This window comes from Podarcis liolepis, assembly GCF_965112155.1.
Source record: "Podarcis liolepis genome assembly, chromosome: 2".
Classification (NCBI taxonomy): domain Eukaryota; kingdom Metazoa; phylum Chordata; class Lepidosauria; order Squamata; family Lacertidae; genus Podarcis; species Podarcis liolepis.
Window position 1 is genome coordinate 77187285 of NC_139555.1, and position 16663 is coordinate 77203947.

The following is a 16663-nucleotide window of genomic DNA, read 5'->3' on the forward strand; positions in this document are numbered from 1 at the left end:
ATACATTGAAAGCAAAATAGGTTAATGGATGTTAGTAATTAGTTTATTGAAAAATTGGTAAAAATATGTGCTGAATCTTGACGTGTCTGAATGTAGAAACGTTTACTCAAGGGTAATTAAACTTTAATTAATAGAATTACTAGTGAGATGTGGTTCTTGTTTTGACTCTTAAAGAAACTACTTATTGGTGCTGCCTAGGAATGCTGTAGTGATTTTTAAGATGCAAACAGATACTGTTGTTCAGCTACGTGCAGTTATTCCATGTATTTCTTGTATCCTGTTTTATAGGATATATTTTTCTTTCAGGAATGATTGTATAAGAATGCATTAGATCTAGGGCTATTAGCTGTTATAAAAACAATACTTGATTAAAATGCACAAGTTTAAATTATTAAAATGAATGAAGTGGATTATGATAATAAAGACTCTTTCTCCCCCTGTTTTCTATGGAGTGCAACTCAGTATGAAGTGTCAAGAGCAATATCTCCTTTAAATAATCGGTGTGACTCAAAATCACAATTCACACTTCACATAGAAGTCCATTCCCTTACATCACAAGATCAAAACGGAGCTAGGAAAGATTAAGAAACATGGCATAATTAAAGGAATTGCTTAGCACTTTGTGTTGTGCAACAGTGGTGGTCACAGTCAAATAATAATATGCATCTGTGTAGATCCTCGACAGCATAATGGAACTAGCCAAGAAAAATATGTACTTCAACACTAGATGACGTTTTAATGAAAGTGACAGGAGCTGATTATTTTGCAAATTAGATGGCTCAAGCAATTTCTGGCAAATATTGGACAAACCAGATCACTAAACTGGAGGCATTTAAGAAACTGATAGTTTGCCTGTTCTTTATGAAATTGCACTCCACGTGAAGGAGCGGATACATAGCTTGGAAATTCTCTTTGATCTGTCACATCACTGGAGACACAGAGGCTAAGACTGTTTTCTTCTGGCTTCAGCTAGTGTATTTGCTATGACTATTCGTAGTCAAGGATAGCTTGGACATAGTGGTTCAGGTCTTGGTAACTTCTAGATTGGTACTGCTTTGTGAAGAATCTCCCTCCCCTTTTACAGGCCAACACAGAAGGTGGGACAACTGACCTGTCAATCACCTGGGGTAATGAAACCAGATGATTGGCAGGAGGATGGACCAGCAGATAATCGGTACAGGATTATACCAAAAGGAATCAAATCTCTCATTGAAAATTTGGAGAATAAATTATGAAAGTAGGCTTCTGCCTTCTGAACAAATGCCAACATGCATGGCCTGAAAAATAGCTTTCTTACCTTTTGAATTTAAAAGAAAACACAATAGAAGAGCTTGGAATATCAAATTTGTGCTCATGAAATTCTCTAAGGAAGTTTCTTCTTACTATATTTCTCCAGACTTGGAGAAAAACAACTGCAGATTATGGCAGCAGTGGCAAGGCAATTTGAGACTGTAGTCCTAAAAACACTATTGGAATATGTGAGACATAATTACAAGCAATGCATTTAGGCTTTGGGTACCAGTGATGCAGAATAGAGTGAGCGAAATGCCAATTTTAATGAATTATGAGTCCAGAAAACACTTTGCGCTCATGCAAATTCAATGAATCTTCAATAAGGGTTCAGTGAAACAAAGACTAATTCTATTGCTTGAGTCTTTTAAAGGGAAAAAAAGTTAAACTAGCAAATCCTTCCCTTAGTAGGATGCAATATGGTGAGAGTGACCTTAGCTATGAGGGTAGTTCAGTTTTTAAGTATTACATTCTGGTATTTGACAAAGGAAGGTCACAGAAATCTTGATGAAGTGGTATATTTATCAGAACTGAGCACAATGCTTTTCTTTCCCGTTAACATCAACCACTGGGAACCACTTGAAATATTCTGCCCAGAATTTCTTCTGGGGGCAGAAATATGCAAAATACTTGCAAGCCAGGATTCGTGCATTTTGAATGGGGCCACATTTTCAATTCCTTGTTGCTTACCAAGACTAAAGCTCCCTACTCCCAATGTCAGAGGGCTCAATCCAGGTTGGACCCGACAGCAACTATTTACTTTGTAAGTCATTCACACACAGTTGCTATTATTGAAGATGCATGTATCACTTTAAAATGTTTAAAAGAAAGGCTTGGTGTGCAAAAAGTGCTGGAGATCAAGACTACTTGGTAGTCTTGATTAATCTACACCATAGCTTTCCTTTCCATATTTTGAATTTTGTTTGCGAAGAGCCTCAGTAGGGCTTAGCATACTTCAGTGAATGTCCATCCACCTCTCAGCAGCAAGATCTGTGGAAGAGGCTCTCCCTTAAACAGAGATGCTTCTGAAATTATCTTCATCGTTATTTCTTTCTGAGTCTCCCAGATTACATGTACTTCTCTCTGAAGTGGAACTGATGTTCTAAGAATTATTGGTTGTTCTCTTTTGGTGCTCTAGAATTTGCCACAACGTTCTGTCAGTTCTGTACTCCTCCCCATTATGCACCACTATGATAAAACTTTAAAAGCGGTCTTAATGTAATTGTATGCATGACTGCATCAATATTCTTTCTTTTGTAATTTTTCAGGGGGGAAAAAACACAAGTTCAGTCACAAAACAATCTTAGATAGTAAGTAGACCAATGTATCAAGATTTAGTTTGCAAGGACTTCCATTTGGCATGAGGTACACACTTGTATATCAGCAACACTGCACAAAAGAATATTAGTGCATTGAAGAATATTATGCATTGTTTATCAACTGGAAATCAGCAATGTGTGTGTGGAGAAATAAAATAAACTGGGTGAACTGAAAACTGTGGGAAACAGTGTCTGTTCCAATAGCAGAATTAATTTTGATTCTCCCAGTTAAACTGGAGTTCACGAGGAGTGGAAGACAGAGCAGAGAGAATTGGATAAACAATAATGGAATGGAACGGAAGGAAATCCGCTCATCCCTAGCTCTTAAGTACCATTCATGAGAATGGTTTATTGTTCAGAAGCTCAGAGCTGGGCTCTTACAGTAGTTACACCACTGTTATAGAATTCTGTCCCCAAAGAAGCTGCCCAGACTAAGCTGTCTTATTATTGAATTTTAAGAGAGCAGTTACAGCTTTGCTCTGATCTCTGAGAATAGTAGGTAATACTGTATATTGAATTTTATACATAGTATTATTGTTATAATATACCATCCCTAAGACATTACAATGAGAACAACCATAATCAACACATGTATGGAGTTTAAAGCCCTTCACATGCATTAGCAAACTTTAATCCTTACAACAGCCCTATAATGTTGTCCAGTATCATTATTCCCCATATTATAGATGAGGTACTGAGAGAGAATGGCTTGAATAAGGCCTCTTACACGGCAGTCCTGTGCATGTTTAAAGGTTGGTAAAGGGGATCCCTGACCATTAGGTCCAGTTGTGACTGACTCTGGGGTTGCGGCGCTCATCTCGCTTTATTGGAGTCGGCGTACAGTTTCTGGGTCATGTGGCCAGCATGACTAAGCCGCTTCTGGCGAACCAGAGCAGCGCACAGAAACGCCATTTACCTTCCCTCTGGAGTGGTACCTATTTATCTACTTGCACTTTGAGGTGCTTTTGAACTGCTAGGTTGGCAGGAGCAGGGACCGAGCAATGGGAGCTCACCCCGTCGCAGGGATTCGAACCGCTCACCTTCTGATTGGCAAGTCCTAGGCTTTGTGGTTTAACCCACAGCGCCACCCGCGCCCCTGCATGTTTAGTCAGCGGTAAAACCCATTGTGCTGAGTGGGACTTACTCCTCGATAAGTGGGTTTAGAATTGTAGCCTCAGTGAATTCTGGCCCAGGTAAGATTCAGTCCAGGGGAATTCCTGATTTTCATGCCAGTCTATGCTCCTCTGGCTTTGTTTGGTTTAACAGTTCCTTGGGCTGCTGTGAAACTGAAAATATGAAGCATACTTAAAATATGTTTGCATGGGAGCTGCCTGCGTTTTCTTTATATTGTGGGGAAGATATCGTATACATGAAACACTTTTCTGTTTGCTCCAAGTACAGGTGTAGTGGAAGTCTTGATTAATTTATGAGAGAAGGGACCTAAATTGATATCCAGAGCAGTATGAAATCTGTGAGGCCTTTATTTTCTTTCCTTTCTATGCTCCTAAATGGGCTTTCCATATTTATTAATTATTAGTGAAATTAATATCCCACCCTTCCTCCCAAAGGAGCTCAGGGCTTCTGAATAAACCAGGCCCAGGGCTGCCCACCCCTCAGCATGCCCTGCCACTTCATACTGGTACTTTTTAATTTTACTTTGAGTGACATCCTATCAAAAAAGAAAGAAAAAAAGACCTGCATCTCTCCTTAGAAACTCTGGTCTGCTTGGGGTCGGGGGAGGAAGGAAACTCTCAGTTCCTTGCTGGCTGTGAGAGCTTCCTTCACCCCATGTAGGGGCTTGTTTTAAAAAGCAGGGAGAAAAATGGCAGGGATGTCCCTGCAGGTTCCAAGTGTTATTTGTTGCCTGCCGGTCAGGTAGAGTTGGCTGCAGGTGTTACCTTCTCCCTGTGTAGGGGCTGTTTTTATAGCTGCAGAGGAGGAAGACGCATCAGGGATCATCCCATTTGCCTTGCTTGTTAGTTGCTTCCTGATTGGATGTATGCGTGTTCACACAATACGCTGTCTGTGTGTGCAGAAGAGAGAGAAAAGAAGGAACATGTGTGTTGTCTTTGTGTGTACATGCATGTGAGAGAAAGAGATGGTGTGTGTACACATGAGGTATGTGCAAAAGAGGGAATATGTAGGCGAATAGGTCTGTAGGTATGTGGGGGGGCATATGAAAGAGAAAGGGGAAGAAAGTCTGTAGTCTGTGTGTATCTGTGGGATGCACTTGGGCAGAGAGAGAGAGTGGAAGAAATATATTTGTGCTGTGAGATATACACAGTTATATAGGTAGTATAGAGTGAGCGAATGTGCTGAACGTGCATGTGCAAGAGACAGTGTGAGGCAGCCAGCTTGAATAGTTTCCCTAGAACTGGGGAATGTTCCTTGTTGTTAGGCAGCAACAACATCACTATGCGTGTGTTTGTAGAATTAGTAGTGTGATCTCCTCAGTGAGGATCAGCAGATCATATCTGTCTTCCCTCAATATACTCTTTGTCAGGGTATGCCAACCAGAAAAAAATCCCCGAGCTGCTGTTTTCATTTTTTCAAAAGAGTATATTCAACAAATATATGTCTCTACTGGTTTAGTAGGAAGGACATATTATGTAGGAACTTGGTTCATTTTATTCATGACAATTGCACACTTTGGTTATGATTTCTACTTTTTTGCAGTTTCAAGGGTGTATATTACTATATAGAAAGTTCATTTTGAAGTCAGTACAGAAGGTGAGGAATAAGTGTTTTACAATTTATCAGGATATGAGTACCAGTCTCTAATTTTTATTTTTCTTATGAAAAGGCCCTGGCCAGGCCTGATGCCAGTGTAAGACTGAAGAATTTCCTTCTGTTATTTTTAGGTAAAATTATAACCTAGTCAGCTAAGAGGGTATGCTGTACTCCTTAGGTATTGGACCCCTTGCATGGCAGCCTTTGTCAACCTGGTGATATTTTGGAATACAGTACAGCACCCCTCAGTCCCAGGACCTGTAATTCAAAACATCTGGCAAGCTCCCATATGGCATTCCTGGTGGTGGGGAGAGTAACATTTTGCTAGAAGTGGCTGGGATATTATCCCACTTCCTTTTAAGCAGGTTACTTAATTTCATTCTGAGGACTGTTATAAATCCCTTACTTATTTTCAGTTTGAAATTTATTAGCAGTCCACTGATACCTAACTCATATTGTATGAAGATTTTATTTCTTGCTACGCCCAATTTTTGGTAGTCGCAGCTTTTTGTAGGAGGGGGAAACTGTTTTGTTCAATGGCTGCTGTGGATAGAACGCAGGTTAAGCATTAAAAAAAGATTCTTCCTATAAAATTGTTTAGGACCCAATTGGGTCAGATAAAGCGTGTATTACCTCAAGTGTGTGTGTTTAAATGCTGTTTCAAGTGGTGCAATAGGAGAAATAAACTCTAAAGACCTCGTCCCCAGATTAACAGACACCTTGTATACTGCTCTAAAATAGTTAACAGACACAACAAGACTTTCCCAAATAGACTGAATTTGTTCTTTAGCTTCTCCAAACCATGAAACAATGCAGTAAGTACTCTGGTACATTCCTTTCCATGAAACGTTGGCAGTGATTAAACCTCTTGCTATTCAGGAGTGTGTTACGGCCCTACATGCTGGAAAGCTTTATTAAAGAAACCTTTTCCCAGGAAAATTCAGTGTACTCCAAGCCCATGGGAAACGTAATGCTGGAGCTACTTCATCCAAAATGGGTACACTTGTGTAAAATGAGGCAAACACACTGTCAGGCTTCCAAAGTGCTAATCATTTGAATTCAGATGAATATGTTGCATGTTAATTTCTAATTGGGGGGAAGTTGCGCAGAAAATATTGGTGGGCTGTACAGAATTCTAGTCCTGAGGACCAGGGAGAGTGTTGGGCAGAAAGAACCATTCTGGAAGTGGGCTCGTCTAAGATCTGATCTCTATGCTTTGTGAAGCCTTCTGAGGACATTATTAGGGCATGCCTGATTTTTTCAGGCACACCCCCACTTACGCGCAGTCAACTCATGAGCGACCACTTATATGCACAGCATCGGGAAATAAATAAATAGATTCAAAGCAGGAAATGGTGGGAGAGAGCTGGAAAGTTCTCATGGCTCATGAGGAGAGTCTTCCCCAAAGAGGACTTCAGTGAGGGCAAAGAAAGTCCCAAAGAGACCAGAGGGCACAGTGGGGCTTTGCATAGTCTGTTCAGCCTCCCTGCCTAGCTGCTGATTGCACCAGAGCCCATACCTGCAATGGGCCCCAGACTCTGATTTACTTTAAAACAAAAAAGCACAAAAAAACCCTTAAAGCTCAGTCAGCATCCTATGAAGTTAGGAAGCAAAATGTGCAGGCAGATGAGCCAGTCTTGCTGCTCCTGCTTGATGAGTGAGTTGCTTTGACACCAGAAGATATAAATCCTTGGGTCCTAAAGAGTTCACACTTCCCCCTTTCCATTAGTGACCCTTTATCTCATTTCCTAGTGGTCGCCTCATTTTCTCCCAATCAGAGAAAAATAGGTGCATCTGTAATTAATACGGTACAGCCTTAAAAAAAGGGTAAAGGGCCCCTGACAGTTAAGTCCAGTCACGGATGACTCTGGGGTTGCGGCGCTCATCTCACTTTACTGGCTGAGGGAGCCGGCGTTTGTCCGCAGACAGTTTTTCCAGGTCATGTGGCCAGCATGATTAAGCCACTTCTGGCGAAACCAGAGCAGCGTGTGGAAATGCCGTTTACCTTCTCGCCAGAGCAGGACCTATTTATCTACTTGCACTTTGATGTGCTTTCGAACTGCTAGATTAGCAGGAGCTGGGTAAAAGTTTATTTATCTCCACCCCTTGCTGCAAAAGCAATATAATAAATTGAGAATAAGTGTGGAGGTTTGGTGATAGGAAGTGATTTATAGTGATCTGTGTGAACAAAAGATAAGAATTTGACTAAGTGTAGTCGGAACAGGGTTAAACTTTGCATACTAAGGTTTGTGTTTGACTTCCATGCAAAGAGACAATGATGCGTCTGTGGAAAATAGATAGTTGATTTAAAAACTTTTAAAGGTTTTATTATTAATTAAGATTTGTATTGTTCTTGATCATTGGAAGCTACTCTGGAAGTCTTTTTTGTCAGAAGGAGGGCAGCAAAAAAATGGTTTGTTTTTCTGCCATTGTATAGTACAGTATGTAATTCCTGTACCCGTGAAAATCTACGAAAGCAAATACAGTATGTAATATATATATAAAAAATTGCTGCTTCAGAATAGTAGAGTTTGCTTGGGTTCTTGAATCAATGAGGTGTATTCACAGGTTAGTAAAAACTAAATGCAGCAAACCAGAAATAAACCATGTTTTCTTTAAAAGTGGCGGGGAGAGTCTATTTGAATATTATGATCATAACTAACTAACTAATTAAATTTGTATACCACCCTTTTTTTGAAGATTTTAGGGAGATTCACAACAGAAAAATACACAATGAGAACATAAGGTACACATTAAAAAAACAACAACCAATAACCCACCCCCCCACCTTTCCGCAAACACATTTAAAAGACCATAGTATGTTAATCACCAAAAGGCTTGGTTACAGAGTAACGTTTTCACCTGATGACTAAAGATATGCAATGAAGGTGCCAGGTGAGCCGTCCTGGGGGGAGCATTCCACAAACAGGGAGCCGCTGCAGGAAAACATGCTTCTTCTGTTGCCACCCTCTGAACCTTTTGTGGAGGAAGCACATGAAGAAAGGTCTCGGATGATGATCACAGGATCTGTGTTGGTTCAGAAGGGGAGAAGCAGTCTGTAAGAGGCCCTGCACTTCCCAGAAAAGCTGCAATGGAGGTGCAATGGAGGCAACAAAGTATGCCTTCTTTGCTGCCTTCACTGCCACTAGGTAGGTTTGATGATGAGCCCTCACCGTCTGGATGCACCAGGATGCACAGCATCTTGGCTCCCCAGTGGCATTCAGTTGCACCAGGAAGCTGATAAGCAGAGTTTGGGGCTAATTTTAATTATTCTAAACTGTTTAGAGCTTTACTACAATCAAGCAGTATATAGATTAAATGAATAAATGTACAATATTAGTTATATAAATATATAACACTTTAAGAATGAAAGCAGATCACTGTTTTCCACAGCACCACCACCACCACCCACCCATCCATCCATCCAACCAACCAACCAACCAACCACAATGGCTATAGACCTAAAATATGTTCTTGCGGTTCAATCCTGTATGCTCATTGTCTCTGTATGAGAAGTACAAGGCACCAGAAAAATGCCTAAGCCTGCTGAGTTCGTTTTATATAAAATATTTTCCAGAGAGCCAAGCAACCTTTATCCAAGGGGCCTTTGTGTCACACTTTTCCCCGTTAAATGCATCCAGTCACACGGTTTTGGTACAGTGGATAATCAGCCTCATATGCATTCTAAGGAAGCTGAAATTCTGACTTTTCTGCTAATATATTTCACCTGATAAAATGGGAAAGGGGGAAATGTACGGATGAATAAAAATAGAAAATGGGCATCCTGGGCATGGTGCCTTAGATTTTCAAGAATAGAACTGGCTAGGCTTCTGGCATGGCTCTGGGCAGCCAGAGTCTCAGCAGGGGATCTGAGGGGAAGGAATTAGGCAAAGCTGTGTTGTGCCTGGTGAGAAAATCACTGTTGGACCCTGTGTGAGCCTCCTTTCTCTTTTCTTACATGTATTCTTTGCATAGAGAGTTCATGGAACATTGTACTTTATGGATTGATTATATGTTTCGTGCTTTCTACCATTGGCCTCCGAAGGGTGGTAGTGAGGCCAAAGCAAAGTCCCTCCCCCTCTTTTATTTGAAAAGCTTTGAATACCATATGCCACTAATTCAAAGTGATTGGCAGCACATATCTTTGAACAGGAAGGCTAAACACTCAGATGTAAATTTTCCTTGTATTCATTCCCTAGGCAAAAAGCTTCAGCTGTGAATTAGGTAACTTATTAGAGAAAATTCTTCTGGTGGCTTGTCTGGTCTCTTGCTCAAACAATGCAGCCACAGCCTCAAAGTGAAAAACACACAACACTCCTGCCTAATTTAGTTAAATCATGATGAGTTTATCTAGATAAGAAAGAGATAAGATTTCTAATCAGTCAGACTGTCTGCACAATTAGCAAAATAAAGATTGCAGATCTTGGGTGCTAAAGCTTCTGTCAGTATGTCCTGACCTCTTGCAGGTGCCCAGGAGAACATTTCTAGGGCCTCTAGTTTCTAGGGGCAAAAAACTGTTATGCAAACAAAGTGTACAGTACTTCAATGCCAATCTTGTACCCTCAGATAGCTGTACAGAAGAGCTTCTTTCAAATGGGGAATAAGTTAATAATCTCTGCCCAGCTTGCAGTGTGCAGTGTCGGGAGAGCATTCCTGCAGGTCTCAGCAGCCTACTGTAACAATTTGGGAAAACAATTGGAAGATAAAATTGCTCAGATTTGTGTGCGTACAATTACATAGTGGATAGTAATTGCAGTCATAGTAGATAGCTCGATGAAGATGTGGGCCCAGTGTGCAATGGTCATGAAAGAGGCAAATTCCATGCTGGGTATCATTAGGAGGCGAATTGAAACTAAAACTGCCATTATCATTATGCTTTTATACAAATCTGTAGGGCGACAGCATTTGGAGTACTGTGTATACTAAAAAGGTAAAGGTAAGGACCTCTGACTGTTAAGTCCAGTCACGAATGACTCTAGGGTTGTGACGCTCATCTCGCTTTACAGGCTGAGGGAGGCCTGTTATACGATTAAAGAGAACATCGTGAAAATGTTTTTTAGATGGTACTTGTTAAGTTGTGGGTGAACATATCAGATGACGCAGCGATTTCTCCAAAGCAGCTCTTTATTTGTAAGCTGGAACAGAACTGAACGGCAAAAAGCTCAGCCAACTGACGTGGACCTGAGTGAAAACAATATACCTGATACCCCTGGTGACCAGGGTGAGAACTTCAATACATAACAGTTCCGGACACCATCGAAACTAGCCAAAATTTACAAATTAAAATCCAACCTATGTTGGAAGTGTCAAGAATTGGAAGGGACAATGTACCATGTCTGGTGGAGCTGCAAAAAGATAAAACGTTTCTGGGATACTATAGATGAAGAAATAAAAAAGATTTTAAAGAGTCCCATAGAAAAGAAACCCGAGGCCTACCTATTGGGCCTTTTGGGAAAAGATATTCCACAAGAAAAGAAAGTAATCTTCCTGTATGCTACAACAGCTACCAGAACAGTATTAGCCAGCAAATGGAAAAGTGAATTGATTCCGTAACTATATACATTTGGCAAAACTAACAGCAGCCAAAAGGTCACAGTCAAATCAAAAGTTAAGACTACAATGGAAATGCTTTGAAGATTATATAGATAAACTGTCCACAAAATAATACGTTGATATGTATAGATTAAGACTGTAGAATTTATAAGAAGAATGATGTGTAAATGAGATATGAAAGAAATTCAGATAAGAAATGCAATGTAAGGATTTCACATAATATAAAACAGAAATCGAAGTATGGTGGAGGGGAGTCAAGGGTGGGATTATATATACAGGCCGAGGGAGTCGGGGTTTGTCCGCAGACAGTTTTTCCAGGTCATGTGGCCAGCATGACTAAGCCGCTTCTGGCAAAACCAGAGCACCGCACGGAAACGCCTTTTACCTTCCCGCCGGAGTGGTACCTATTTATCTACTTGCACTTGGACGTGCTTTCAAACTGCTAGGTTGGCAGGAGCTGGGACAGAACCGCTGACCTTCTGATCGGTAAGCCCAAGGCTCAGTGGTTTGCACCTCAGCGCCACCCGCGTCACTTAATCTCAAAATGGATATTGCAGAGCTGGCAAATGTTCAGAAAAGGGCCACCAAAATAATGGCTGGGATGAAGCAACACCCCTATGAAGAAAGGCTGCAGCATTAAGGACTTTGTAGTTTAGAGAAAAGGTTAATGAAGGCAACATGATAGAAGATTATAAAATTATGCATGGCATGGAGAAGTGACAGAGAAAAGTTGTTGTCGTCGTCCCCCCAGCGCCCCCGTCTCATAACACTAGAACTCATGGACATCCAATGAAGCTGAATGTTGGAAGATTTAGGACAGGTAAAAGGAAGCTCTTCTTCATGCAGCAACTATGGAACTCACTCCTGCAGGAGGCACTGATGACCACCAACTTGGAGGCCTTAAAAGAGGATTAGACAAATTCATGGAGGAGAGGGCTATCAACGGCTACAGGCCATGATGGCTGTGCTCTACCTCCACAGTTGGAGGTAGTAATGATTGCTGGAAACCATGGGAGGGGAAAGTGCTCTTGTACTCATGTTCTGCTCCCTAGTTCCTCACAGATACCTGATTGATCACTGTGAGAACAGGATGCTGGACTAGATGAGCTATTGGCCTGATCCAGCAGGCTATTCTCCAGAGAATCAGTTTTTAATTGTTGTTGATGATGTGGAGATGCTGCTTGTATCTGTGGGGTGCATGTGGACAGCCTGCTTGTATGAGCTAACCAGGTACCTCCTCGCTTCTTGATCATTGTGGCTTATTAAAAACCAGCTGAGGGTTAAAACCCAGGCTGGGTTAACGATGCCTCACTACAAGATGGTGAGCTGCCACCTGCCTTGAAAGAGTGCTCCCTCCATAAGAGGACCTCACCAGCCACAGAACTGTTAAATAACAAATAAATATCACTTCCATAGGCAAGGTGCTCAAGAGGGTAGCAGTGACACAGCTGTAGGCATGCTTGAAGAAAGTGGATTATCTGGATTCATTTCAATCTGGCTTTAGGCTGAGATTTAGAACCAAAACTGGTTGATGACTTGTGGTGGGGAAGAGAGAGGCAGGAAGAGTGCAACTCGGTTTATTCTCCTTAACTTCTCCCTGGTTTTTTGATACAGTTGGCCATAGGTGTGGTAAGAACCACGGTTATGCTCCTTAGGAGACTGGTTCCAGTCAAAGCAATGGAGGACACTGTTCAGCACCATGGAAATATATCTGTCCTGTCCTGCCATACTCCCATCTTTCACCCAGTTTAACATCCTTAGGAAGCTGTAGGAAGCTGTCATCAGGGCATTTGGAGTGATCAGCATGCTGATCATACACAGATCTATCTCCATTCCATCTGAATCAAGAGAGGCAGTTCAGGTTCTTGACCAATGCTTGGATGTAGTAATGGGCTGCATGAGGGCCAATAAATTGAACCTGAATCCAGACAAGATGGGAAGGTTATGTGGTCTGGGTTATTGAATCTGGAAGTCTGTCTTACTTGGGTCACACTTTCCTGGAAAGGGCACATCTGTAGCTTTGTCCAGCTTTATCATTTGAGGCCATATTTGGCAACGGGTCCCTATTTCCAGTTGCAGCTGGTTCACCAGCTATGGACTGTACCAGAAAGATAAGGCTATGCAATTGTATCCTAGTAACCTTCCATCTGGATTACTGCAATGTATTGTATGTGGTGCTTTCCTTGAAGATGGGTTGGAAGCTGCAATTAGAAGCAGAATGCAGCTGAATACATGCAAGTATGAGTGGGAGATCTCATGCAATTCCTATTATGGGAGAACGGCACTGGCTGCCTGTTTGCTTCCATTTAAGGTTTGCCTTTGGCATATGAAGCCTACACAACTTGGGTCTCACATACCTGAAAGATCCACTCCACTTACACAACTCATCCCAATTGGGAGCTGTGTTCATTGGGGGAGGGGGCTCTGTTAGAAGCTGTTCATCCTCAGGGGTTCAAAGTGTGGCTGAAGGTGTAAGACCCTTCTTCGTAAAGGTCCCCAAGATCTGTGACTTCCTCCCTCTGGATGCGCATTTAAATTGTACACGTTTTGGCAGCATGCTATGATGCATCTTTTTCACCTAGACTTTGAGAATGACTGAATGTGAGTTTTCCTCTCTGTATCTGATGCTGTATTGCTTTTACTTTGGACTGGTGTTTTATCCTTTTTATTTTAGATATGATTGTATTTTTAGTCTTCTTAGATCATACCTTGGGAAGTGTGTGTGTGTGTGTGTGTGTGTGTGTGTGTGTGTGAAGGCCAGGTAGCAAATATTTATAATAATCAATATCAAATAAAAATAAATATCAAATAATCAAGAGGCAAGGTTCCTGCAGGAAAGTATTTAATTAAGAGAAAAACATTGTATTTACTTCTGCTTATTAACTCTGCAGCCGTTGCTCATTGATATTGCTGCCCATGCCTCCTGTTTCCTGTTGCCAGCTCTTGAAAAGCAAAATTTTCCTACCTGGCTTGGATGCAAGAGGAAAGGGAGAAGCAGAGCCAAGTGGAGTAATGGGCAGTATCTGACAGCATTAATCGTGGAGACCATGTATGTCTCTTAAAAATAGTGGAGACCATGTATGTCTGTTAAAAATAGTGGAGACCATGTATGTCTCTTAAAAAGCTGAGACATCACCTTGCCAACAAAGGTCCGTATAGTTAAAGCCATGGTTTCCCCAGTAGTGATGTGTGGAAGTGAGAGCTGGACCATAAAGAAGGCTGATCGCCAAAGAATTGATGCTTTTGAATTATGGTGCTGGAGGAGACTCTTGAGAGTCCCATGGACTGCAAGAAGATCAAACCTTTCCATTCTGAAGGAAATCAGCCCTGAGTGCTCCTGGAAGGACAGATCCTGAAGCTGAGGCTCCAATACTTTGACCACCTCATGAGAAGAGAAGACTCCCTGGAAAAGACCCTGATGTTGGGAAATATGGAGGGCACAAGGAGAAGGGGACGACAGAGGACAAGATGGTTGGATAGTGTTCTCGAAGCTACCAGCATGAGTTTGACTAAACTGCGGGAGGCAGTGGAAGACAGAAGTGCCTGGCATGCTCTGGTCCATGGGGTCACGAAGAGTCGGACACGACTAAACAACAACATGTATTTGGGGACAAAGGCCAGAATTAAAGAGACAGAACCCATAGAGTGTTCAAGTATTCAATGTTCTTACAAATACCCTGCCATCAGGCAGTAGTACATCTAGGCATCATAGCAGGTTAACATAGGTCATCCAAACCCTAAACCAAATTTTTAGTGAAATGTGCCTAGCTGTTTTGCAATGGGCACAGAGCAAGAATTAAAAGTGCATAATTCAGTGATATGAGAGTACCCTGTGGGAGGCATGAAGTGTGTGTGTACACACCCACACCCCTACAGTATGAGCACAAGGAGTGTGGACTTGTGCACAAACTGATTGGCCAAATGAGCCAACTTTAAACCACTTTATGATCCTGGCTTGTTAGAATAAACCAAATTTAAAACTTACCGCACTACCTAGTTTGATCATAAAAGTAACTGTTTCCCCAAAACAGAAGTAAACTGTTTCTGTCCACATGGCTGATTGCACCAATCAGGCTGTCCCATGCCTTGAGTTCTCCACTGTTCTGCTGGCACTGCTTTTCAGGCTACAGGCATGGCACTACAAATAAAATTTGAAAGAGAACGAGATAGGAGTGGAAACTGGCTTTTGCCATCCTTGAATATACAATTTCTGCACAGAGCTCGGGTGTGTGAATTCCTTTATCTTTCTCCCCCACCTACCATCCAGCCTGCACGCCTGGCTTCAAGAATTTGCTGTCACAGAATGCTTGAGGCTCAGGTGGTTTGGAGTGCCTTCCATAAACTTTGGCTGGTGGCCCAGCTGCACCTCCTCTGTACAGGGATAGCCTCAGCTCTGCTAACCTCTGGATTAGATTACTGCAATGTGTTATATGTGGGGCTGCCTCTGCAGCTGGTGCAACACTTGGCAGCTTGGTTGCTCCCCAGGGCAAGATAGTTTGACCATATAATGCCAATCCTGGCACCACTGCACTAGCTGCCAATCAGTTTCCTGGCCCAACTCAAGGTGCTAGTTTTGATCTATAAAGCCTTAAGCAGCTCAAGACTACAATATTTTGAGGACTGCCTCTCCTCATTTGAACCGAACTGCACCCTGCAACCATCATCTGAGGCTCTTCTTCATGTGGCTCCTCCACAAGAGGTTCGGAGGGTGGCAACACAAGAGTGGATTTTTTTTCTGCAGTGGCTCCCTCAGGGAGGCTTGCCTGGTGTGCTTTCAATACATACTGTTAGGCGCCACGTGAAAACATTCCTCTATGATAGGGTCATCCAACTTGCTGCTTGTGGTCCACACGCAGTCTGCAAAGCCTTTTTTTCTGGTGAACCTCAGCAACATTCAAGAATAAAACATCTTAAAGCCTTATAAAAATTATTTTTTGTGTCATGCTAGAATTGTGTTTGATCCAGCCAGATTGTTTCCGTGGTACATATCAGGCTAATGTGGGGACCTGACTGTGGTTACTTTTTTACTGAATATATTGTGTGTAAATGCGTACCAGACTTGAATCAAGATAGCAGCTAAATGGAATAGGTTGCCTTTGGTTTGATGGTACAGTTTCTACCACAAGCAAATTGTCTTGGTTTACAGAGTATGCACTGCACATAAAAGTGGTCACGGAGCAGTTGCCTTTTTCTGCTTGTTCTGAGTGTGTGAAGCTGTTGTATGAATGGGAACCAACTTTTGACACATGTGACTTTCCACATTTAGTTGGCAGTTTTACAGATTACCTTGTTGTTATACTAATTGTAACACTAGCCAATGTGAAAGGTATCATAATAATTGATAATGATCCTTGCTTAGCACATTGATAGATTTCTAGCAATTCTTTTGTCCTCTTTCTTTCAAACTTTCCGTAGACTTCATTAAAAGTTTCCAGCAATTTATGGCTTCTTTTATTCTTGTGCAGACGCAGGGTGTTGGGCATATCTGATGGAATTGAACACATTGGGAATCTTCGCTGGGAGCTGGCACTATGTCTTTTGGCAGCCTGGACTATTTGCTATTTTTGCATATGGAAAGGAACCAAGTCAACTGGCAAGGTAAAAGTCATGGTTCTATATACTATGTAAGCTTATGATAGCTTGTCATACTGGACTGAATCCTACCTCAGCCCCATTGGCACAAAAGGCCTCCCACGACACAACAGAGCTGCTGCTTCCTCTCCTGTCTCTTCCAGCAACATGTGCCCCCCAAATCAGCTCCGGGGGGGGGG

At 41.9% G+C, this 16663-nt stretch overlaps 1 protein-coding gene across 1 annotated transcript in view; it reads left to right on the top strand.

Moving 5' to 3' along the window:
* The window catches only part of SLC6A11 (solute carrier family 6 member 11), a 96194-nt gene that overhangs the window by 16077 nt on the left and 63454 nt on the right, over positions 1-16663 (top strand). Inside the window, exon 6 of the mRNA XM_083488993.1 lies at positions 16358-16490. Coding sequence (XP_083345119.1) covers positions 16358-16490 — 133 coding nt within the window. The remainder of the gene's footprint in view (positions 1-16357; positions 16491-16663) is intronic.